Genomic DNA, 26,596 nt, shown 5'->3' with positions numbered 1-26,596 from the left:
TTGCTTATTAAAATTTTGTGTGAAAAGATGCTTGCAAATAATAATTAAACATAGAGAAAATAGAATAAGTTCTACTTGCATCTGTGATGGATTGGTTGATTCAAGTTCAGCTTTGGTGGGAAAATATTCATTTATTACTGTTTAATTTAGGGGTAAATGAAATATTTACAAAGTCTAGTAAGAAAGGTAGTCAGAATTGGAGTTGGACATTGAGTTTCCTCTAATAAAAAAGAAAAAAAAAAACTGTTTTTAGGACGTGTAGATGTTTTAAATGTTTTAAGGATGTTTTTGCCTTTTTCATTCCAAACTAACACCTTCCTTACTTCTTAAAACACTTCTGATTTCTTCTCCTCAGATGTAAGTTTTCTTACATGCTTCAGCCTCCTTCATATTTATTAGCACCTCTTGCAAAGTTGTGTAAAAATCTTTCCACAACTTCTGTAAAAGTTCGCCTTTTATTGCAGCACCAAAATCTCGCATTAAAAAAATTATTATAACATTCTTAAGAAAAAATTTATTTGAACAAAATCACCACTGCCACAACTATTGGTCCCCCTAATATTTTATACTATATAAATGTAAAACTTTTTTGTAATCTATACTTCTTAAGTTTATAAGTGTCCAGGAACTTTTAATTATGATCTATGATTTCCTGATTCCTGAGGGTATAAATATGAATATAGGCAGTTTTCTCTTAGCCATTTTTTAAAATAGGAAAGAACGGAAAATATGCTATTTAAGTCAGGTAGACATCTGTTGATTTTTATGACAGGAAATTGCCCCCATAAAATAGCTACTTGCCTACATCTGCCCATGACTACAGTCTAGAGTACAGACTAGAGTAATAAATTCAAGAAAATTTCATGTTTGTACAATTTTGGTTAATTTTCTAGTATTAAGGAAACATCGGGTGTGGTTGGGCATGCTGGTCATTTGCCCTCCTTTGTGTGGCGTATTGTGGTTGCACTGGGCAGGCTGGTCTGCTCTTTTTGTTTTGTTTTTTGCCGTGGGGCTGGACTCTTGGTCGTTGTTGCGTGTGCTTCTGGCTCCTTTTTGTTGTGGGTCGGTGACCATCTTCTCCGGTGAGGGGGTCTTGTCCAAGCAGTTGCTTTGGTGGAGGGGCTGGCCAGCCTGCTTGGTGCGGCGGGTTGTGTACCGTGTAGGAGTGTGGGTGGCTGGCATGCTGGGGCACCTCCGGGGCTTGGGTGTGGGGTTGGCATGGTGCCTGGTCCTTGGCATGCTGTGGTGGCCTTCCTCTAATGCTTCCTTCTGGGGCTCTAGCCCCTGGCCGGGCTGCAGTTTGTGGTTGGGTGGGTGGAGCATGTCTTGTGCCTGCACTGGGGTGGCTGGTGGGTTGTGTTTGGCCTGAAGCAGTTGGCCTGCCTGGCCTGGTTTCCCTTTCATGGACTGACGGGCTAGGGCTGCTGGCGCTGGCCGGATGGTTGGGTGGGCTTAGAGGTCTTTACCAAGCCCAAGCTGGGGGGGCGGGGGGCTCAGGGCCCTTGCCTTGCCATCGCGGAGCACTGTGTGGTGGGGGGCAAGATGCGGCGGGGGGTGCTTGGAGCGGGTCTGTGTGTGGAGCTTGCGCTGTGTGGATGTGGCTTCATCGGCTTTTTGGGGATGGAGCTCACCTGTGGGGGTGTGTCCCTGTGCTTTGGGGAAGGAATTCATGGCGTTTGGGTTCAGGGGCATGTGTTTGATATCTGTGTCCTGGTTAGGAGTGGCCCTGTGGGGAAATTCATGTTGGGGTTCATTGGGGGTACAGGGCTCATGGGGTTAGGATCAGAATTCATTGGGGGGTTGGGACTGTTTCATCCTGTGGCGGGTTTGGTCGGCGGGCTAGTTTGGACCATGTAGGATGGGAGTTGTTGCTGACCGGGGTGGGGGGTCGGTGTCTGGGCTGTGGTCGCTGAGGTTCAGGCACCAACACAGGTTCAGGTGCTGGGGCGGTTTGCCTGTCTCCACCCCCAGAGGCAAGGGGACCACCTCCATGGGATATTGTCACCTGGACCTGGGAGTATAGAGTATGTATGGGGAGAGTAAGTGAATGTACGACATCCATTGTTGTTTGTCTTTACGTTGGGTGCATGGGTGTGAGTGTTTTTATGTGTACGCATGAGTTATTGTGAATGTGTGTGCCTGTTTTTTGTGTCAGGTTGGGTCTTGGACTGCTCCTTGATCACTTTAGGCCCCCCATCAAATGTGGGGCTTATTTCCTCCCTGCCACACTCCCTGCCAGTGGTTGGTGTCTCTGCCCGCTGGTGTACTTGTGGTTCTCGGTGTCTTGGGCTGGGTGCTTTGCTGTGTGCAGGCTCACTCCCGGTGGCTGCTTGCCGGGGCCTGGACCCCTGGGCTCTGTCGGGCCTCTGCTTGGGGAGTGATATGTCAAGGGGTCTTGGGTCTCTAGGTCCATGCCTGGATCTGCTCGAGCATAGATGGCTGCCAGTGGGGCCTGTGGGCTCGTCGCCGCAGCTCCCTGGGGCTTCTGCACTGTGGCTGCTGAGTGGTTCCCCTGGGACTCTCCTCTGCTCTTCTCTGGGGGAGTTGCGGTAGTCCCGGCGATGGTTCTCATGGGGTTCCTGTTCTCATGGGGATCCTGTTCTCTGGGGGGCCTTTGGATGTTTATGGCTCGGATCTTCTCTGTATCTGTCCTGGGTCCAGGGGGGCAGGTCTGTGGCTCCTCACACTCGCTATTGCATATTTTTATGGAGAAACCTTGTATATACAAACGAGATCACACTCAGACCCACAGGTGTTTACATTCAGGTGTTAACAGATACACAAATGTTATATATTGAGTCGCATTTACCACTAAATACATCTTGAATTCATAAGTACCGTGCACTTTTTGGTAAAAAGCTGTTAATATGAATGTTTCTGCAGGTGTAGAATCAAGCGGAGTGTTATCTTGTTTTCTCTTCATCCTTCTTTCTTCTCTCCCCTTTTCCTTTTTGTCCCACCCCTCCCTCTTTCGTGCTTCTTACTTTTTTCCTTTTCGTTTCTGTCTCCATGTCCGTAACAATTGAAATAATCCCAAAGTAGTTTCTAATAAAGTTTCTTTTAGAAAATATCAAGCAGAGCTTTAAAGCGTTAGCTGTAATGCTCCACTTGTGAAAGTAAATCTTTCGGGCTTTTTCTTGCCACTCAGGCAACAATTCTGAGCTCTACTTTGCCGGACAGGACACAGTTAAAAAAAAAAAAGTTAACATTTCTTTTGGCGCCTCAAATAGCTAATGTATTTAAGCTAGTATTTATTTTGTCCCTGCTTCTGGGGGCTGCTGCTTATATGTGTTGTTTGAGGGTTAAAGTAAGTTGACATGCTCTTTTGTGTTTTAAAATCCGTTTTGTCTAGGGTTATTTTTCTTCTTTTTTTTAAGCTTGTTTATTTACTGGTCAATCACAAAGCAATGCATAGCAATACAGAACAAAAATATTCAACATGAAATAAAGAAAGTTCCTTCCCACATGGATCCAACTACCTGATCGGTCAAGTACATAATATTTGTGAGTTGAAACAAGAGTTCAGTCCCAGAGCTTCTGGTGGTTTCACCCATTTCTGCAGAATAACAACAATCCTTCCATCAACATAATATCCTACTTTAAATTATGCAAAAACATTCACTGTCATTTTCCATAAGGAGATAGATGGAGTTTCATGTCTGATCCACTTAATCAAAATAGTTTTCCTTGCCAGCATCAGAAGTGTTTGAATAACTTCTTCCTGTTGTATTAAAGAGTCATTAACATTTCCAAGCAACCATAATTGCACATACTGCCCTCCAGAAAATTTTAATGATGCAACATTCCCACAGACAATGGAGCCTTATTCCAATTCAAATATTACATTTAGGACAGTTTGTGGAAGCTCCTGTTTTATACTATAAATATATGGTTAAATATAAACATTATGCAGTACATTATATTGTAATTCTTTAAATATATTACATATTGAGATTCTGGAGGGCAGCCCCAACATTTTATCCCATACATCATTCTGTATAACACATTTAAATAAAATACACCAGGATTTTCTTCAAAATCCAAAATTTATCCAAGCAACACTATTTCTCAGAATAAAAAGTTTTTGCAAAGTGTTTGTGCTGTCTGTTGTTCAGGAAAAACATTTGTTTTAGACATACACATCTGCATTCATCAAAACATTTCACATTACCACAGTCAGACATGCGAACACTGTGGGGTGGACAGCTGAACTAGGGGGGCACTGCATGGTTCTCTTTCGCTCATCTTGAGATGTCTCCTTTTTGTAGAGCAAATCTTCCATGGCACATGTAGGCAACTCGATATAGTATACCTGAAATGCCGCGACAGGAAACGTGTTTAAAAAAAACAAAAAAAAAAACCCACATAAATATTCTTTGATCTAAAGAAAAATCCATTTGAGCTCTGGATGTATACTTAGGATAACTGTTTTGCTGGAAGGTATACCTCCTATACTCTCAAGCTACCAAGCTTCCTTGTCTTTTCTTTGAGAAAAGGTCCTCCACTGCAGTATGCTGTCACCACCATGTTTCACAATGGGGATTGTGTATCATCAATAGTTTTAAACCACAATAGTTATTCAGATTTTTTATTTAAAAAAAATTATCCCATGTATAATTTTCCTCCTGATTCAAAATTGTGTGCTGTTTTGTGTTGATGTACAACATAAAATCCTAATAAATTTATTTGAAAATTTGGGAGGTTAAAGGAGTATGAAAACTATTGCAGGGCACCGCATCATTGTCCAGTCAGCAAGAATGAAATGCAACAGTTTTCAATTAGTTTTCTCTGTTTTCCAGGACATTTTGCTAATGTGCTGGGCGTACAAGCCGGAGGAGCGGCCCAGTTTCTCCAAGTTGGTAGATTTACTGGAAAAGTTGCCAAAAAGGAACCGCCGCCTTTCCCATCCAGGGCACTTCTGGAAGTCAGCTGAGTATGTCAAATGAGTTAAGGCCATAAAACAACAGTCCACTTCTTTTAAAAAGCAGCTGCCATAACTCCACATTAATAACCCAACTCCTTAAGGAAAGCACTGAATCTAAAATCTAACCCAGTGATGACAACTGCCCATGTTGTGTGTATTTCTATGGAATGTTGGCATTTGTGTGTACATATGAGTTGACTGTCCACTTCCTCAAAGCAGTCAGGGGTCATATTTTCTTTAATTTGATGTTAAACACACTGTATATTTCTCCTTATTTTTCAGTCTTTTATGAGTGACTCGTTTGCTTCATTATTTTTAATTTGTTTCTTGGATGTATCTTGCTTGTAACTTGCAACAGATCACATCATCCTGAAAAACATGTTTAAGAACAAATGTATATATTATTTTCATGTCTTGCTTTTTTTGTTTTGAATGAATGTAGCTGCTGTACATCACATACTGTGCATATTCATAACATTATGTTATCATTTTTGTAGACATACTTTGTCATAGTTATCTCATGAGTTTTCATGTATGAATGTCCTCTTCATGTGTTTGTTGGCCTTAAATGTCCGTTTATTTCCACCGTAACATTTGAATGTGACGACGGCCATGCCCCTGTTTGTTTGATAATGTGTTGGGCCAGTTCTTTGATGAGAGACTGTTCTCTGATTAGTCTGAGCTTTGAATAGTATCTCTGAACACAGAGATGTTTGAACAGGTGAAGGCTTTGAGCAGTCGGACCCGGATTCCCTCCCTCAATGCTTTTCTGTGAAGTTTTTGACACTTGAAATGTATCTAAACTGTTGCTAAAACTAAATATCAAATATGCTGTCACTGAGCCCTTTTTACCAAGAACTATTTCACTTGAAATAAAGTAGATAAATATAGTTGCATATTATATTACACAAAGTTAAAAAGCTTGCTACTATGTAGTCAGTTCAATTATTTCAATAAATATTTTCCTCCTAATATGTGAACTTTCTAAACTTAGAACAGAAAAGTTTGTAAAATTAAAGGATTCCTAATCTGAAATGAACCTAAAAGGGTCCCTATCTCATAAACGATGGGAATTCATTAAGAACAAAATCACAAAACTGCAAAATATTGAGTGTTATATGTTAAAATAAATTACAAAGGTTTCTTTTTAGCAAAAGTGAAGTTAGAGATTAATAAAAGCAGTGTTGTAGTCACTGAAAAAAAACCTTTACTTTCATTATACCTCTTATTCAGTAATGTTAAAATATGAGTTACATATGCTCCTTCATGTTGCAATTTTAAAATCTTTAAAAAGATTTTATCATGTAAATGACATGAGATAAAACTGAATGTGTCACAGCACAGAATAACTACAGTAAACATGGATTTTATTGCTGATATCTACAGTTTTATGAACAGACAGGCCAATGCCAGTTTTGAAACCATGACAACTTTTAACCAACTGATTTGTTTTCTAAGAGATATTTATTCTTTTTTCCATATGTCATTGTAAAAAAAATATTTACATCCAAGTGTTTTTCCAGCTACAAAGGGGGAAAATACAAAAAAACAAGATATTACAAATTCTCTTTGTTTTACATTTTGAATATGGATTTTGCCAGTCAATTAGATTTTCACTAATATGTTCATTTTAATTTTTTGTATTAGACATGACATCCTTTTTATTCACATCTAATGAGTTGTTTATGACTACAACACTGCTAAAGGTTACCATAGAGCACAAAGCTATCCTAAATGTGCAATATTACCTTAATTTCTTTTTTTTTATATAAATATTGTATTTACAGATAGGTGTCCTTGTTATATTGTAAAGTAACAAGAAACTTAAATCTGGCACAACTTTCCCTTTAACATATCAGAAGAGACATATCTCTCTTATAAACCTAACCCATGGCCATTTTACTAACTTCATGCTGTATATTAAAGTATATTTTAAGTGTATGTCTTATAGATAGAGCAAACCTGAGTCATTTTATCACGAATCATCACGGGATGGTGGATCACATAAGCTGTAAACTGCTTTTATTCTCTCCAACAACATCAAATAGGCAGAGACAATCTCATTGTGAAATAGTCATTTTCCATCTCATTATATACACGTCTGCCAGTGCATATAAACAATGTGCTGCATTTTTTCTTATTATTCTTTTTTTGGAAGTCCGCTTGTCTCTGCAAATATGGTTAGTGAATCATTTAAATTTGAACTGTTTACAACTTTCAAATGCATGAGAAGGACTATTGGAGATTGATTCTAAAAAAATATCCTTCGTAACTATATATAAATATATACATAAAAGGTATGTCAACAATTTTCTGATGCTGTTTGTTCATTAAGCATTGCCATCTCTAATTTGACATCAGGCTTTGCTAAACTTTTTAACATCTTGCTTTATGAGAACGATTGTTTTGATATATTTATAGGTGAACTAAAAGGTCAGGCTACCATTTTAAAGGAGAATTACAACCTGTACAGATGAAAAAGTGGCAACGTGACAGGACATCTGAAATATAACATTTGTGCCAAGTGTACATAACAGATTGTAGAATATGTTTTATCATCATTTGCGGAAATATTTATATTCCTTGTGGAATTTGTGAGCTTTTTTCTTTTGAATGTAAAAATTGTGTTCTTCTTTTGTTCCCTTTAGTTTTTTTTTTTTAGTTTTTTTCAGCGTTTTATTTCTGATTGCATAGATTCTGTGTTGTTACTTTTCCTTGATTTTGTCCTTGTGTTATAGATTATGGCTACCAAAAAGCTTGTATTTACTGGTACCTGATGGTCCATGGCTTAGTGATGAGTAGATTTTGGTCATGAGCTCTTTTATTTGCACCCATCCTTTAAAAGTGTATGAGAATAAAATCTACTTTCATTTTGGATGTTTTCTATTTATTTTATGCAACATTTTATTCAATTTAACCTTTGTTCATGTTTTACTTTGATGAAAGATGTTTTGTGAATCTTCACTGAACAAAGTGAGTGTTTCATCAACATTCTCTGCCAAAATATTTCTATCTTGGCAGAAACATTATAAAGTTTAAAAAAATGAAGGAATATCATCAGGACATAAAAAATAAGAGAAATAAAAAGCAGAAAAACAGTTTCTTTTTTATGTTAATCTTGACTTTTGCATTCAACAAACATATATATATATATATATATATATATATATATATATATATATATATGTATATATACACACACACACACACCCACTCACTGGCCACTTTATTAGGTACACCTGTCCAACTGCTTGTTAACGCAAATTTCTAATCAGCCAGTCACATGGCAGCAACTCAATGCATTTAGACGTGTTGTGCATTCAGAGATGATCTTCTGCATCCCTTGGTTGTACCGAGTGATTATTTGAGTTGCTGTTGCCTTTCTATCTGCTCAAACCAGTCTGCCCATTCTCCTCTGACCTCTGGCATCAACAAGGCCTTTGCGCCCACAGAACTGCTGCTCACTGGATATTTTCTCTTTTTTGGACAATTCTCTGTAAACCCTAGAGATGGTAGTGTGTGAAAATCCCAGTAGATCAGCATTTTCTGAAATACTTAGACCAGCCAGTCTGGCACCAACAACTATGCTACGTCCAAATTCACTTAAATCACCTTTCTTCCCCATTCTGATGCTCGGTTTGAACTGTAGCAGATAGTCTTGACCATGTCTACCACCTAAATGCATTGAGTTGCTGTCATGTGATTGGCTGATTAGAAATTTGCGTTAACGAGCAGTTGGACAGGTGTACCTAATAAAGTGGTGAGTGTGTATATATATATATATATATATATATATATATATATATACATATATATACAGTACAGACCAAAAGTTTGGACACACCTTCTCATTCAAAGAGTTGTCTTTATTTTCATGACTATGAATATTGTAGCTTCACACTGAAGGCATCAAAACTATGAATTAACACATGTGGAATTATATACTGAACAAAAAAGTGTGAAACAACTGAAAATATGTCTTATATTCTAGGTTCTTCAAAGTAGCCACCTTTTGCTTTGATTACTGCTCCGCACACTCTTGACATTCTGTTGATGAGCTTCAAGAGGTAGTCACCTGAAATGGTTTTCACTTCACAGGTGTGCCCTGTCAGGTTTAATAAGTGGGATTTCAAGCCTTATAAATGGGGTTTGCGACCATCAGTTGTGTTGTGCAGCAGGTGGATACAGTACACAGCTGATAGTCCTACTGAATAGACTGTTCGAATTTGTATTATGGCAAGAAAAAAGCAGCTAAGTAAAGAAAAACGAGTGGCCATCATTACTTTAAGAAATGAAGGTCAGTCAGTCTGAACAATTGGGAAAACTTTGAAAGTGTCCCCAAGTGCAGTCGCAAAAATCATCAAGCGCAATTCAAGAAATTCAATTAAATTCAAATTCAATTCAAAAATACTTTATTAATCCCAAAGGGAAATTAAATGTTGTAGCTCATTATGAAGGTGTCTTCAAAGAGCTGTTGTAGATGCTGATGGCTGTGGGCAGGAAGGATCTCCTGTAGGTCTGTCTTACAGCAGATCTGAAGAAGCCTCTGACTGAAGACACTCTGTTGTTGTAGGACAGTCTCATGAAGAGGATGCTCAGAGTTCTCCATAATGTTCTTCATTTTATGAAGAATCCTTCTTTGCACAATGATCTCCAGAGGTTCCAGAGGAGTCCCCAGAACAGAGCCAGCCTTCTTTATCAGCTTGTTGAGCTTTTTTAAGTCCCTGGTTCTGATGCTGCTACCCCAGCAGATGATGGCAGAAGAGATCACACTCTCCACATCAGACTTATAGAAGATATGCAGCATCTTCCTGCCAACACCAAAGGACCTAAGCTTCCTCAAGAAGTACAGTCTGCTTTTATAAGGCTTGAAATCCCACTTATTAAACTTGACAGGGCACACCTGTGAAGTGAAAACCATTTCAGGTGACTACCTCTTGAAGATCATCAACAGAATGCCAAGAGTGTGCGTAGCAGTAATCAAAGCAAAAGGTGGCTACTTTGAAGAACCTAGAATATAAGACATATTTTCAGTTGTTTCAAACTTTTTTGTTCAGTATATAATTCCACATGTGTTAATTCATAGTTTTGATGCCTTAAGTGTGAAGCTACAATATTCATAGTCATGGAAATAAAGACAACTCTTTGAATGAGAAGGTGTGTCCAAACTTTTGGTCTGCACTGTATATATATATATATATATATATATATACATATATACAGGTCCTTCTCAAAATATTAGCATATTGTGATAAAGTTCATTATTTTCCATAATGCCATGATGAAAATTTAACATTCATATATTTTAGATTCATTGCACACTAACTGAAATATTTCAGGTCTTTTATTGTCTTAATACGGATGATTTTGGCATACAGCTCATGAAAACCCAAAATTCCTATCTCACAAAATTAGCATATCATTAAAAGGGTCTCTAAACGAGCTATGAACCTAATCATCTGAATCAACGAGTTAACTCTAAACACCTGCAAAAGATTCCTGAGGCCTTTAAAACTCCCAGCCTGGTTCATCACTCAAAACCCCAATCATGGGTAAGACTGCCAACCTGACTGCTGTCCAGAAGGCCACTATTGACACCCTCAAGCAAGAGGGTAAGACACAGAAAGAAATTTCTGAACGAATAGGCTGTTCCCAGAGTGCTGTATCAAGGCACCTCAGTGGGAAGTCTGTGGGAAGGAAAAAGTGTGGCAGAAAACGCTGCACAACGAGAAGAGGTGACCGGACCCTGAGGAAGATTGTGGAGAAGGGCCGATTCCAGACCTTGGGGGACCTGCGGAAGCAGTGGACTGAGTCTGGAGTAGAAACATCCAGAGCCACCGTGCACAGGCGTGTGCAGGAAATGGGCTACAGGTGCCGCATTCCCCAGGTCAAGCCACTTTTGAACCAGAAACAGCGGCAGAAGCGCCTGACCTGGGCTACAGAGAAGCAGCACTGGACTGTTGCTCAGTGGTCCAAAGTACTTTTTTCGGATGAAAGCAAATTCTGCATGTCATTCGGAAATCAAGGTGCCAGAGTCTGGAGGAAGACTGGGGAGAAGGAAATGTTAAAATGCCAGAAGTCCAGTGTCAAGTACCCACAGTCAGTGATGGTCTGGGGTGCCGTGTCAGCTGCTGGTGTTGGTCCACTGTGTTTTATCAAGGGCAGGGTCAATGCAGCTAGCTATCAGGAGATTTTGGAGCACTTCATGCTTCCATCTGCTGAAAAGCTTTATGGAGATGAAGATTTCATTTTTCAGCATGACCTGGCACCTGCTCACAGTGCCAAAACCACTGGTAAATGGTTTACTGACCATGGTATCACTGTGCTCAATTGGCCTGCCAACTCTCCTGACCTGAACCCCATAGAGAATCTGTGGGATATTGTGAAGAGAACGTTGAGAGACTCAAGACCCAACACTCTGGATGGGCTAAAGGCCGCTATCGAAGCATCCTGGGCCTCCATAAGACCTCAGCAGTGCCACAGGCGGATTGCCTCCATGCCACGCCGCATTGAAGCAGTCATTTCTGCAAAAGGATTCCCGACCAAGTATTGAGTGCATAACTGTACATGATTATTTGAAGGTTGACGTTTTTTGTATTAAAAACACTTTTCTTTTATTGGTCGAATGAAATATGCTAATTTTGTGAGATAGGAATTTTGGGTTTTCATGAGCTGTTTGCCAAAATTATCCATATTAAGACAATAAAAGACCTGAAATATTTCAGTTAGTGTGCAATGAATATAAAATATATGAATGTTAAATTTTCATCATGACATTATGGAAAATAATGAACTTAATCACAATATGCTAAGTTTTTGAGAAGGACCTGTATATATATATATATATATATATATATATATATATATATATATATATATATTTATATATATATATATATATATATATATATATATATTTATATATATATATATATATATATATCTATTAAACAGAAACATTTGTACATTTGTACATTTGTAAACAGGAAATCATGAGTTAGACAAGTCAAAAATTATAGTAAAGAAACTTAAGCTGCGTTGACTTAAAAGAGATTTTTAGGGGCAATAATAACCGTATGATCATTAATTTTGTAAAACAAAGAATACAATAAATGTGAAAAAATATATTCCCCAAAAAATAAATGTAGTGAACTTAAGGACTGGATTTTTTTCAGTGTGAAAATATGCAACTGCAATAAAAGAAGGATTTTCTTTAAAGGTGTTTTTTTTTAATTTATTTTACACATTTTTACCAGGTTAAAAATGTCACATTATTTATTCGTCTACCAATGTGAGTCTCACTTACACAAATTTGTATGTGCGTCAGGATGAGATAAATAATTATTTAATCTAGGACACATTGTTCAATTTAAGAAAAACATGCAAGACTTAATCATGACACACTGAGCATGTTTGATATCGTAGAAAAAAACTGCATAAGTTACGTGAAGATTCCAGACTTTGATTTTTTTGCTGCTGATCAAACAAATATCAGTCCAATCATAGATGGAAAACAAGATACAGAACTTTACTCTTATTATTTGTAGTCCAACACTTAAAAAAGAGGGCGAGGAGGATGAGGAATATGTGGGAGCTGTGGAAAACTGTTGCACTCCAAGATTTTTCCTGAAAAGTTCTGACAACATTTTGTATTTGACCCAGGTCGTCTTTTGTTGTAGAAGTGCTAAACTGGCTTTGGGGTGTCATTCACATTGAGGGACCACAGATGAACGACATAAGCACCCTAAAAATATTTCCTCATAGTCGTCTAATCATGTAGCATTTTGTCTACGACAGAACATTTCATTGTGTGATCTTGGCTTCAGGTGAAATTTCTATACTCATTTTAATGATTACTTATGTGGCATGTTGCTGTTTTTGAAAACAAAATATTTCATGCAATCTTTTTTGTGGTACTGGTCCTGTTCTAAAGCCAAAGAATTAAGAGGCTAGGTGCTAAACCTCAATTTAAAAAAAATAAAAAAAACTTTTTTTTTTCAAGATATCACATTTCTAACTTACCTTTCACTCCAAATTTCGCTCCAAATCTAATTTGAATATCTATCAACCAAAGAACTGTGCATTTATTTCATTCAGAAACATAGATTGGCAGATTTTGAGATTACAGGCTTCCTACACTGTATGTAACATAATCTAGGTGGTTAGTTGGGGATGTTATGGCGAGGGCTTGTGTTCCAGGAGGGATACCAATTAAAGCGGAGCAGATAGAGACATGAGTTCCAGATGGTAATTTGGTGTTTTGGAGAACGGACAGGCTGATGACGGCTGAAGAAAACAGAGCTGCAGTGGACGACCTCAGATGGGAGGAATTTCCAGGAGATCTGTTATGGAGAGGTTTGCTGGGACGATCTGGGGTTGCTCTGGAACCCAACAAAAGGTTTAACCTGGCAGATACAGAGAACATGAGGAGTGAGCTAAGCAGAGGTAAGCAAGTAAAGTTAAACTAACGTTTCAGAGAGGAAGGCAAAATACTTTAGTAGATGCAATGAGGAAAAACACATGGGGCTTGACACTTCCAATTTTCCCCTGAGATTTGAGAAATACCAAACTTGGTTTTAGGCTAATCAAAAGCTCTCATGGTGTCAGGAGTGTCTTTTAGTGGAGTGGAAGGCTGTAATCCAGTTTTTCATCGGATAGTAGTCCTTAATCAAATGATGGTAGAAATTGACAAATCCCAGAAAATATTGAAACTCTTGGCCAGTTGAGTACTGCTTGGATATTTTTTGAGTCTGTCTTTAGCAGCCAGCTCTCAGGAATGTATCCAAGGAAAATAATGGATGAGACATTTTTTGACTTTGACGAATAACTTGTTTTCAAGGAGATGTTGGAGAAGCAAGCAGGCATGCTTAAATGCAGTCTTCCATATAACTCCCTCTGGTAACATGACTAAGTGGTACTATTTATGTAGATCAAGTTTTGAAAAGATAGTTGAGTCATAATCTGACTCAAAAGCTGATGGCAGAAGGGGTGAGGGATATTTATTTTTTAACAGTGATCTGATTTAGCCACCGTAGTCAAAATAGGGTCAAAGTGAACCATCTTTCTTCGTCACAGAGAAGAACCCCGCACCTAAGGGAGAAGTGGAGTGACAAATGATGAAGCAGGCAAGGACTCATTTATATACTTTCCCATGCTATCCCTTTCAGGTTTGGACAGGTGGTATTGGTGAGTGGAAGGCAGAAGAACCACAGGAAAAAGTTCATTAGGAGTATCGTAAGGTCTATGGGGTGGGAAAGAAAGTGCCTGAGATTGGCTAAATAACTGAGATCTTGGTATTGAACTGGTACTTTGGATGGATCAGGTAATGTCCCCTCCTCAATTGGCAAAGATGGAACTTGGTATGTTGAAGGTAGACAGGAAGAGAGACAGTGAGTATGCCAGAATTCAACCTTGCCCTTTTTCCAGTTCAAATGGAGGTTATATAGAGAGAAGCATGGGTAACAGAAGGCCAGAAGAGACTGAGGAGAAGGAAATACAAAAAAGGTGAGTATTTCATGATGATTTCCGAAGACAATGAGTTCAACGGGTTCATTTTTGTGCGTTATAATGGACAGTGGGTTTCCATCAAGAGCTGTAACATGAACAGATGAGGAAAGGGGAAAGGTAGGAATTCTGAGTTGTTTCACCAAAATAGATCAAGTTTTGCTCACAACCAGAATCAATTAATGCCAGGATCTTAAAAAATCTTTATTAAAGAGAAGTGTGCTAGAACATGTCAGACGGGAAGAGTCGTCTTTGTTAAATCCGCCAACCAGTATTCCTGGGACTTCTGGCTGAACTGGGCAAGAGGCAATGTATTGGCCAATCATCCCACAGTACAGACACTCATGAGCCGTTCAGTGGTGCTGTCATTCCTCAGGGATCAGTCTGGTGAATTCAATCTGCATGGTTTCCTCAGGAGGTTGACTGACTGGGGTAGTGAGGTTTGACTATAGGAGGAATGAGAGGAGGAAATAATCCGTCATTCTATTATTAGTGCGAATGGCCAAACTAAATCTTCCAAAATACAAGGCTCATCTCTACAAACCAGTTAATCTTTTAATCACTCATTCAATGTTTGAACAAAAGCTCCTCTATTTGCTTGGGAGTTCCAGCTAGAGGAGGCCGCTAGTGGGTGGAAAAACAATAGCAAATTCAGCTACAGATCTGTGTCCTTGTCTGATGTTGCATGGTTTTCTGGTGATTCCAGTTTCATTTTAAGTGCATCCCAAATATTTGTGTAATCTCAGAAATAAAGGAGTCCAATGAACTGTGAAAAAGTGTGTGTAGAATAACTGTTTCTTCAGCCCACCTTAAATGTTTTCCCGTAAAGGAGACCAATAACAGAAATCCGCGTGGCTTCATCTGGAAAGAACTGAAGAGACCGACAAAAAACCAAGGATCACAGAAGGCGAAATCCTCCACGTTTACCAACATCACCTGAGAATGGTTCTGGGTGAGGGAAACAGCTTCTTGAAATCAGGGAGGCATGGAGGAAGTGCAGTGGATGCGCCAGCTACAGGAGCAGTTGGAGCTGCAGGAAAGATTTTGCACTTTAGTTTGTGGACGTTGTGATGCATCGACCACCCTTGTTTTTCGCACAAAGGTTGTAACAGAGATTTTTGCTTGCCAGAGGTCTTTGTTCTGAAGTGAAGTTTCTGAGGGACTCTGCTGGTTCAGACTGGCCTGCTTATTCTGTCATGTTTTCAGAAAGTTTCCTGACCCACAGGCAGTATCACTAACATGATTTAGAACAGAAAAGGTAAAAGAGGTTTATTTACAATAATGCAATGATAAATGTGCACAGATAAGGGTGGTTTCTGTGTCCATGAGTTTGCCACATCTAGAGGAAGAGAGGAGCAGTAAGAAGGATCAGGTTCAGGAATGAGAGTTTCTTCAGTGGAAAAAAGCTCTAGGATCTGGGGTTGGTGTAGAAACCAACAAAGGCTTCAACTTGGAAGGTAGAGAGAACAGGAGGAGTGAGCTGAGCAGAGATAAGTTTCCAGTGAGGAAGGCAAAATACTCAAATAGATCTAGCAAGGAAAAACACATGGAGCCAACCTTACATATTTTCAGTGCATATAGATTGTTACATGCACATTGCCTCATGCAAAACAGTCTGTTCATATAATGCCATTTCACAAATGTTAACCTCAATTGTGACACAGCATCATGAAGATAATTACACCTTTTTTTGTAAGACTGCTATAAAATGACAGTGTGTGATGCACCTAAAGTGAAACAAGCAGGTTCATTTTATTTGAAGTTTTAAAAGAAATAAAAATCAATTAACTTGATTCACCCTTCTGGTAATGTAAAATGTTAGCCTTTTACATAGTCATGTGAACATCAATAAAAGAAACAATGTCCTTAATTCAGGTATCGTCACAAAGCAATTATTAAGTCTGAGACACTGACACACTGTCATTTCCTTCTTTGCTGTGGTGGGAACTGCAAACTGTTCTGTATGCCTGAGAGGGTGATGAAATTCAAAATACTGCAGGCAAAAGGACATCAAAAGTCTGATTTATATCTGGTATTTCCATATGTTTAAAGAAGTTGGATTGAAAAGTGAAAACAGTGGTCAAATGAGCTAAGGAATAGTGAAATTAAATTACAGAAAATTTAAATGCACATATACATTGCCTTGCAAAAATACTAAATACATTTGAACCACAAACTTTATGTTTTATTGGGATTTTATGTGATAGAGACTCACAAAGCAACACATTGCAGTAAGGAAGTGAACCTGAAATGCAGTAACAATCTAAAAAGTGTTGCATGCATATGTATTCAGATCCTTTACTCTAATAGCACTAAATAAACTCCAGTATGAACAACTGCCCCCAGACATCAACTATTAGGTAAATGGTGTACATCTGTGTGTAATTTAATATTTGTATAAATCTAGCTAGGCCTCAGATATTTGTTAGAAAACATTATTGAACAAAGATCATCATGAAGACCAAGGAACACAGCAGACAGGTTAGGGAAAAAGTTGTAGAGAAGTCCAAAGCAGGGTATGATTAAGAAAACATTATTCCAAGTCTTGAACACCTCATAAAGGATCTGAAAATGCCAAAGAGTACGTTACAGCTGCAAACCTAGCAAGACATGGCCAACTTCCTAAACTGCCATGTCAGTTATGTTCAATTTAAAGAGAGCATTAACAAAGAAAGTAGCAAACAGGTGGATCTCTGCAACTTTGGAGGAGAGGCATCTGGAGGAGTTACAGAGATCCACAACTCAGAAAGGAAAATCTGTTGACACTGTTGACGCTTGTGCACTCCACAAATCTGGTCTTTATGAAAGAGTAGCAAGAAGAAATCTATGGTTCAATTCATTTCAATCCAGTTTTATTTATATGGTGCCAATTCACAACACGGTCATCTCAAAGCACTTTACAAAGTCGAATCATACAGATTTCAGTTCGGGTGAATACATTCCAATTAATCCTAACTATCAAACAGTGCAGTCAAATTCAGTTTATTATTCAAATTGATTAAAACATTTTTCTATTTAGTGGAAAGGAAAACTCCCTTTTAACAGAAAGAAACCTCCAGCAGAACCAGGCACCGAGAAGGACTCATCTACGAGTACAATCTATGAAAAAGAAAAGTAAATCATTAATGGAAGTAGCCCTTTTAGTGGCTTCATGTAGGTGAGGAAGACAGATGAACTCTGAGCCAGTTTAGAGTATGAAAGAGGGCACATACAGTAGACGTAGAAGCTCAGCCAGTAGCTATGTCTAGGAGAGACAGGGTTAAACACTGAAGACAGGGCCAAGTGTATCATCTGTAGAAGCAGAGCATTAAGTTATTTTCAGCAGCAGCTCAGCTGATGCCCCACTCCAGGAAGGAGCTAAAAAAAATAATAAACTGAGAAAAAATAGAGTTAAAAGCTGAAATAACAGCAAATAACACAAAATTGGAGAGTAGCATGAGAATGTAGCAGAGGGCGTGAAAGTGGTCATTATGTCCTCCAGCAGCCTAAGCCTATAGCAACATAAGTACAGATACAGATACAGATAAAAACTAGGAGTTGATTCCATAGGAGAGGAGTCTGATGGCTAAAAGATCTGCCTCCCATTCTACTTTTAGAGACTCTAGGAACCACCAGTACACATTCAGTCTGTGAACGAAGTGCTCCGTTAGGAATATATGGGATATGTCAGTGTGGTTTCCGGGCTTTGTTAACAAGGCTGGTGGCAGATGGGAAAAAACTGTTCTTGTGGCGTGAGGTTTTGGTCCGGATGGACCGCAGCCTCCTGCCAGAGGGGAGAGTTTCAAAGAGTCTGTGACCGGGGTGGGAGGGATCAGCCAGAATCTTCCCTGCCCGCTTCAGGGTCCTGGAGGTGTACAGTTCCTGGAGCGACAGTAGACTGCAGCCAATCACCTTCTCAGCAGACCGAATGACACGCTGCAGCCTGCCCTTATCCTTGGCTGTAGCAGCGGCGTACCAGATGGTGATGGAGGAGGTGAGGATGGACTCAATGATGGCTGTGTAGAAGTGCACCATCATAGTCTTTGGCAGGTTGAATTTTTTCAGCTGCCGCAGGAAGAACATCCTCTGCTGGGCTTTCTTGATGAGGGAGCTGATGTTTGGCTCCCACTTGAGATCCTGGGAGATGATGGTTCCCAGGAAGCGGAAAGATTCCACAGTGTCAATTGTGGAGTCACAGAGGGTGATGGGGGCAGGTCGGACTGGGTTCTGCCTGAAGTCCACAACCATCTCCACTGTCCTTAGAGCGTTGAGCTCAAGGTTGTTCTGGCTGCACCAGTCCAACAGATGGTCCACCTCCCATCTGTACGCGGACTCGTCACCATCAGAGATGAGTCCGATCAGGGTGGTGTCGTCCGCAAACTTCAGAAGCTTGACAGACTGGTGACTGGAGGTGCAGCTGTTGGTGTACAGGGAGAAGAGCAGAGGAGAGAGAACACAGCCTTGGGGGGAACCGGTGCTGATGGTCAGGGAGTCAGAGACGTGCTTCCCCAGCCTCACGCGCTGCTTCCTGTCAGACAGGAAGTCAGTTATCCACCTACAGGTGGAGTCGGGCACACTCAGCTGGGAGAGTTTCTCCTGGAGCAGAGCTGGGACAATGGTGTTGAAGGCAGAGCTGAAATCCACAAACAGGATCCTGGCATAGGTTCCTGTGGAGTCCAGGTGCCGGAGGATGAAGTGAAGGGCTAGGTTGACTGCATCATCTACAGACCTGTTGGCTCTGTAGGCAAACTGCAGGGGGTCCAGGAGGGGGTCGGTGATGTCTTTTAGGTGTGAGAGCACAAGGCGCTCAAAGGACTTCATCACCACAGAGGTCAGGGCGACGGGTCTGAAGTCATTAAGCCCTGTGGTCCTTGGCTTCTTGGGAACAGGGACGATGGTGGAGGACTTGAAGCAGGCTGGCACATGACATGTCTCCAGTGAGGTGTTAAAAATGTCTGTGAACACTGGAGACAGCTGATCAGCGCAGTGCTTCAGGCTGGCTGGTGAGACAGAATCCAGACCAGCAGCTTTCCGGGGGTTCTGTCTTCTGAAGAGTTTGTTTACGTCCCTCTCCTGGATGGAAAGAACCGTCCTCGGCGTGGGTAGGGGGCTGGTGGGGGGTAACTTCAGGGTGGGGGTTGGAGGTGCCAAGGCCCCTCTTGAGGTTGGAGAGATGGGGGTGGTGGATTGTGGCTGCAGCTGTTGGGGGGCGTCGTGGGGGATGGTTGCAGGACTGTCCCTTTGTCTTTCAAAGCGGCAGTAGAACTCGTTCAGGTCGTTGGCGAGGCGTTGGTCGTTGATGGAGTGGGGGGCTTTCGGCTTGTAGTTGGTGATTTGCTTGAGCCCTTTCCAGACAGACGCAGAGTCGTTGGCTGAGAACTGGTTTTGGAGCTTCTCAGAGTACATTCGTTTGGCCTCTTTCACTGCCTTGCCAAACTTGTACTTTGCCTCTCTGTATATGTCTTTGTCCCCACTCCTGAAGGCCTTTTCCTTATCCAGTCTTAACCTTCTGAGTTTAGCTGTGAACCAGGGTTTGTCGTTGTTGTAACTCACCCTGGTGCATGATGGTACACAGCTGTTCTCACAGAAGCTGATGTAGGAAGTCACAGCTTCTGTGTACTCATCCAGACTGTTGGTAGTAGTCCTGAACACATCCCAGTCTGTACAGCCTAAACACGCCTGGAGATTCTCCACAGCCTCACTGCTCCACTTCCTTGTCGTCCTCACAACAGGTTTGCAGAGCTTTAGTTTCTGCCTGTATGCAGGAATCAGGTGGACCATGATGTGGTCGGATTGGCCCAGTGCAGCACGTGGGACGGCGTGATAAGCGTCTCTGATGGTGGTGTAACAGTGATCCAGATGTTGTCCTCTCTGGTCGGACATTTTATAAACTGTCTATATTTGGGGAGTTCGTGGGTCAGATTACCTTTGTTAAAGTCGCCAACGACAATTACTAAGGAGTCCGGGTTGGTCCGCTCCACACTCAGTATCTGGTCGGCGAGCATGCGCTGTGCGACCTGCACGTTAGCTTGTGGCGGGATGTAAACACCAACCAGGATGAACGAAGCGAACTCACGGGGGGAATAGTAAGGCTTACAGTTTATGATGAAGGATTCCAGGTCTGGAGAACAGTGCTGCTGAATCACTGTCACGTCGTTGCACCAACCACGGTTGAGGTAAAAACAGATTCCTCCACCTTTCGCTTTGCCGGAGAGTTCCGTGTCTCTGTCCACTCTGTAGAGCTGGAATCCTGCCAGCTGCAGCGCAGAGTCCGATATTAATCCACACAGCCACGTCTCCGTGAAGCACAAAACTGCCGATGAATAAAAGTCCTTGTTTTTCCCCAACAGCAGTTGTAGTTCCTCAATTTTGTTGGGAAGTGAGCGCACGTTAGAGAGAAATATTCCAGGTAACGGTGTTCGTAGTCCACGCTGGCGAAGTCGTTCCAGCACCCCAGCCCGTTTCCCTCTCTTCCGGCGTTTCACCGCGTGAACAAAGGTGAGCGCACCTTTGACCAGAATGTCCAAATATTCCAGAGCAGTAGGCAGAAAAGTTGGAAATAACTCCTCTGGTGTAGTAGCCCTGATGTTCATGAGTTCTTCTCTGGTGAGAAAGCTCCGGGTACCATCACAGAAGACCGTTTTAAAGCAAAAAAACAAAACAAAACAATGCGCACCAACACGCCGAGGCGACCATCTGCGGCACCATCTTGGATTGTATGGAACAATCAGATGTCTGATGTATGATCGAGCTAGATTGTTAAGTGCTTGTGAAAAGAAGAATTTTAAATTTACTTTCAGGTGTGGAGTACTCAGTTAAATTAAAATCAAAGGTTATTAAAAAAGTCAGATAGGACAGGGTTATGAGAAAATTATTTCTTTACACTCAATTCCATATGTCTGCACAATGAAGACAAAGGTGGGTTGGTTTGCTAATGTTTTGAACAAAGCCATTAAAAGCTGTATTTAGGCTATCACTCTCAGTGTCAACATGATTGTTAAAATCCCCCACTATAATGACCTTATCTGTATTTAACATCAAATCAGATAAGAAGTCTGAGAACTGATCTAAAAATTGAGAACAAGAGCCTGGTGGACAGTACAAAACAAAAAAAACAAAAAACAGAAGTGGTTTTAGTGCTTTCCAAATTGGATGAGGAAAACTAAGGATTAAATATTCAAAAAATTTTTAGCTGTTAATTGGTCTGGGACAAATAAATAAATCAGACTAAAAGATGATTGCTACTCCTTCTCTTCCTCGCCCAGTATTTTGAGGTATGTAAAAACAACCTAGCAAAGTTTTCGAAGAGTAAGATTTTATGTTTAATACGTCACATTTCATTGTTTTATTTTTCTAAGTTGTTTATTTTTATGAGATTTTCATATTTTGCCCCTTTTAAATTATTTTTTAATCTATTCAATTTTGTGCAAGACTCTGTCTTAATAGTGTAATGGGTGGGTAACAGTACAAAAGCTGCAGAGAGGTGTGTTAAACTATGACTCTGCTTCCTGGTCTGGATCCCAGGTTGTCAGAGTTTTAGAGAACTAATACATTCAGCCAGAATTAATTAGCCTCTCCAGATCAGACTAGGTTTTTCCCGAAATGTACGCTGATTATCAATGTAGCCCACATCGTTTCAGGACACCACCTAGACAGCCAGTGGTTGAATGACCGCATGCAGCTAAACATGTCCTCACTGATCAGATCAGGCAGGGGACCATAGATAATTATGGAGTCCGACATTCCTTTGGCAAACGTACACATCGAAGCAACGCTAACCTTGGTGACCTCCAACTGGCATAACCAGGTGTCATTACCGCCAGTGTGAATAGCAATCTTACTGTATTTATGCTTATCTTTAGCCATCTGTTTCAGGTAGGATTTAATGTCCCCCTTTCTGGGCCCTGGCAAACATTTGACTATGGTTGCTGGTGTCTCTAGTGCCACGTTTCTGTCTGTGGAGCTGCCAATTACCAGAGTCGGCTTCTCAGCGGGTGTGTCACTGAGTGGGAAGAATCTGTTAGGTCATAACCAGTGGGCTGGGATCTAGGTCTATGCTTTCTATGTACCGTCACCCAGGCGGTGTGAGGTCCCGGCAGAGATGCTTTTCTTCAGCAGGGACAGGGAAACTAGTATGGGGGAAATTTACTGCCAAAAATCAAGAGCACATATTTTCAATTTAAGAGCAGGATTTCATTCTGCTTGTACTCAAACTTAGTAATGCTTGCACTTAAAACTTGTGCTTTCTTTCAAATATACTTTGTTCTCTCTCAAATCTGTGTTTCTGCGCTCTGATCTAATGCTTGCATAAATAATTTCTCCTCCTGCTTGCTTCATCATCCATGCATGCAAACTTGCGATCTCCTTGGATCAAAACTGCACTCTCAAGTTTCTTCCTTGCTCACAAATTCTTTTTGCTCTCTCTCAGATTAAAGTCGTATCATCTCCTAGCAACCATATAAACTAATATAATGACTGTGTGCAAGTGCTAGGTCTCAGGCTTAGTTGGGGTGCGCTTGTTTCCTTCTACTGAGCGTGACTGTGTTGCTACTTCCCTGACACAGGTCATATGGAGCAAAATCTGGAAGTAAGTGTTTCTATGCATCCGGTGCGCATTGCAATTTCGTGAAATAGGTCAATCTACTTTAATGGATAACTCAACTCAGCAAAGTACAATGACAATGGATACTTCAAACTATCCTGAAGGGATTTTAAACATTCAGTAGTTTAATTTACGTCTGTTTCTATCAACATAAACAAAATAAAATATGACAAACATCTTTTTAGTGGAAGACATATTTAAGAATTGCATTGTAAATTTGGTAATTCATCAAGTATATCAAAGATAAAGTGAACGATTTAAAATATCACTGTTAACAATATTTTCAGTAAAATCTGTCACGGTTTACTTGGAATTGGACCCCACAATGCAGACGAGCAGGCAGCGTGATTTTAAGTGAAAAAAAAAGGTTTAATTACGAAAACTCACACTTAGCAGGAGGCAGGAACAACACAAACGGGCAGGCAAGACAGGCATGGCATGATCAAAAAAACAAGGCTTGGTTTTAGAACAAGACATGAGCATGAGAATGAAAGATGTTTCCGCAATGACTAACTGAACAGGTGTGTATAAATGGAGCATGGTACAGGTGGAGCAAGGAGACAGATTAACTTGGACAGGTGAACCGAATAAACTTAATTGACAGAGAACACAACGTGACAGGAGCAAAACATGGCTTGAAAAGAACGCAAATCCAAGGAAACAAACTAACAGAAATATAACTAGAAAAACATGAGACAAAAGCCTAACCAGATCTGAAAACCAAACTTGACAAAACATGAACAAGACGACAAAACAAAAGCATGACCAGGAAAATAACAGAAGCATGATTCAAAATCTAAGAATAATAATAACAAAAGAACGAGTCAAAACCGTAACTGTGAAAAACATAAGAAGAAACCCGAAACCAAAAACCAAACAACCCTACATCATGACAAAATGTTGACAAAGCAACCTTACATTTTAAGTGTTTGGTCCTTGTTGGGTTAAATTAAACACTTTCTTTTACTTATTTGGATTGCTATTTACGACATCTGAATAATACATTTAATAAATAAATGGTTATTCTTCATTTTCCATAATTTAAGTGCTTCACGATACAATAACTATAATGTTATACTTTCTACCATTGTTACAGACTCTGCTGAGGCGTCAAATTCTGGAGCAGTTCCTGAGCCTAATGCAATATGTTCTCGGTCATCAATTGTAGCAACACAGGCACAGTCAGTAGAAGGAAACAAGCGCACCCCAACTAAGTCTGTGACCTTGCACTTGCACACTGTCATTCTATTGGCTGATATGGTTGCTAGAGATGATACGACTTTAATCTGAGAGAGTGCAAAAAGAATTGCAAGCAGGGAAGAAACTTGAGAGCATAGTTTTGATCCGAGCAGAGAGCAAGTTTGCGCGCATGGAGGATGAACCAAGCAGGAAGAGAAATTATCTATGCAAGAAGCATTAGATCAGAGCGCAGAAACAAGAATTTGAGAGAGAACAGAGTATATTTGAAAGAAAGCAGAAGTTTTGAGTGGAAGCATTTGTAATGATTTGAGGTTGTTTTGTTTTTGGTTTCTGGTTTTTCTTATGTTTTTCACAATTAAGGTTTTGACTTGTTCTTTTGTTATTTTCCTGGTTCATGCTTTTGTTTTGTTGTCTTGTTCATGTTTTGTCAAGTTTGGTTTTCAGATCTGATTATGCTTTTGCTTCATGTTTTTCTAGTTTGTGTTCAAGAGTCTCTGTTTTGCTGCAGTCACGTTGTGTTCTGTCAATTAAGTTTATTCGGTTCACCTGCACCATGTTAATCAGTTTTGTTTTCCACCTGTACCATGCTCCATTTATACACACTTGTTCAGTTAGTCGTCGCGGAAACATTTCTCATTCTCATGCTCATGTCTTGTTGTCTAACCAAGTCTTGCCTTTTTGATCATGCCACGCCTGTCTTGCCTGCCGTTTGTTTTGTTCCTGCCTCCTGTAGTGAGTGAGTTTTTTTCGTAATTAGACCTTTTTTCACTTACCATCACGATGCCTGCTCGTCTGCATTCCGGGGTCCAATATCTCACAAACCATAACAGCATTACTAAGTTTGAGTACAAGCAGAATGAAATCCTGCTCTCAAATTGAAAATATGTGCTCTTGGTTTTTGGCAGTACATTTTCCCCATAAACTAGTTAGATTTGATTAAGTTAAATAGAATGTAATCCTGGAACCGAATCTGTTTGAGGCTTCAAAAGATTTTTGACTGATGTGCATGTTCACTTAAAACACACCTCCATCAAATAATTAGGTAATTAGCAGGACTGTAGAACCAGGTTGCATCCTGAGGAGGCAGTTTAAGCATTTCATTCAAATGTGCTGGACCAGGGTTACAGGATACCCTCAACGAATTAAGTCCATGGTTCTCAAACTGTGATACAGATACCTCTGAGTACAGTGTTCTACAAAGCATTGACTTGCTGAATGCAAATGCATTTCACACTTTTCAGATTCATATTTGTAAAATAAAATTGAAAACACCCTTCTTACTTCTATATTATAAATACTCACTGCTTTGTTTTGGGATATCACATGAGACCCTCATAAAATACATAGATTACATACATTATTTGTTATTTCATACGGGAGACGGTGGCTCAGGTGTTAGGGGTTCGTCCTTTAACATGTGGGTTGCCAGACTGAACCCCTGCTCTGTCTGTTATGTCCTTGGGCAAGACACTTCACCCACCTTGCCTTGCTGATGGTGGTCAGAGAGTCTTGTGGCGCCGATTGTATGGGAGCCCCACTTCTGCCAGTTTCCACCAGGGCATCTGTACCTACAGTGTAGCCTACCACTGTCAGTGTGTGAACTGTGTATATTTACCATTTACTATTTTTTAAATATGTAGAAAAAAGAACATGATGTCATTGTTTTACAGAAAAAAACAAGTTAGAGGCTGTTAGTTTTCAGTGCTACCTATGTCAATGTCTTGAATTGTAAGTCCATATTTGTTGTAATTTGTTAATTAAAAATGAAAAAAAGGCATTTTGGGATATATGCTGACAATTTAAATTGAGAGAAAAAAGGTGCTCACCTTTATTAATGTATTTTCCTGCCAAGTGATGTATTCCTATTTCCATTTGGGAACAGCTGAGATTCAGGAACCTCCTTAATATACACACGCAGACAAAATTGTTGGTACCCCTCGGTTAATGAAAGAAAAACCCACAATGGTCACAGAAATAACTTGAATCTGACAACGGTAATAATGAATAAAAATTATTTAAAAATGAAAGTCAGACATTGCTTTTCAAACATGCTTCGACAGAATTATTTAAAAACATAAACTAATGAAACAGGCCTGGACAAAAATGATGTCACCCCTGAAAATAAGGTGACCAAAAGGACATGTTAAATCAAGGTGTGTCCATTAATTAGATCACAGGTGTCTACATTCTTATAATCAGTCAGTGGGCATATATATAGAGCTACAGGTAGTCACTGTACTGTTTGGTGACATGGTGTGTACCACACTCAACATGGACCAGAGGAAGCGAAGGAAAGAGTTGTCTCAGGAGATTAGAAAGAAAATTATAGACAAGCATGTTACAGGTAAAGGTTATAAGACCATCTCCAAGCAGCTTCATGTTCCTGT

At 40.1% G+C, this 26,596-nt stretch overlaps 1 protein-coding gene across 3 annotated transcripts in view; it reads left to right on the top strand.

Annotated features, from left to right (window-relative positions):
• ksr2 (kinase suppressor of ras 2) overlaps nt 1-26,596 on the top strand; it is a 212,795-nt gene that overhangs the window by 164,294 nt on the left and 21,905 nt on the right. For 2 of the 3 annotated variants that reach the window (XM_047382134.1, XM_047382132.1), the window contains one exon: nt 4,800-7,799. In XM_047382134.1, coding sequence (XP_047238090.1) covers nt 4,800-4,946 — 147 coding nt within the window. In that variant the 3' untranslated portion in view covers nt 4,947-7,799. Of the gene's footprint in view, nt 1-4,799; nt 7,800-26,596 lie in introns of those variants that run through there. The other variant, XM_047382133.1, reaches the window with a different exon arrangement.

The sequence above is a fragment of the Girardinichthys multiradiatus genome, chromosome 12, assembly GCF_021462225.1.
Source record: "Girardinichthys multiradiatus isolate DD_20200921_A chromosome 12, DD_fGirMul_XY1, whole genome shotgun sequence".
Classification (NCBI taxonomy): domain Eukaryota; kingdom Metazoa; phylum Chordata; class Actinopteri; order Cyprinodontiformes; family Goodeidae; genus Girardinichthys; species Girardinichthys multiradiatus.
The sequence above is the reverse complement of the archived record's forward strand: the minus strand, read 5'-3'. Positions and strand labels throughout refer to the sequence as shown.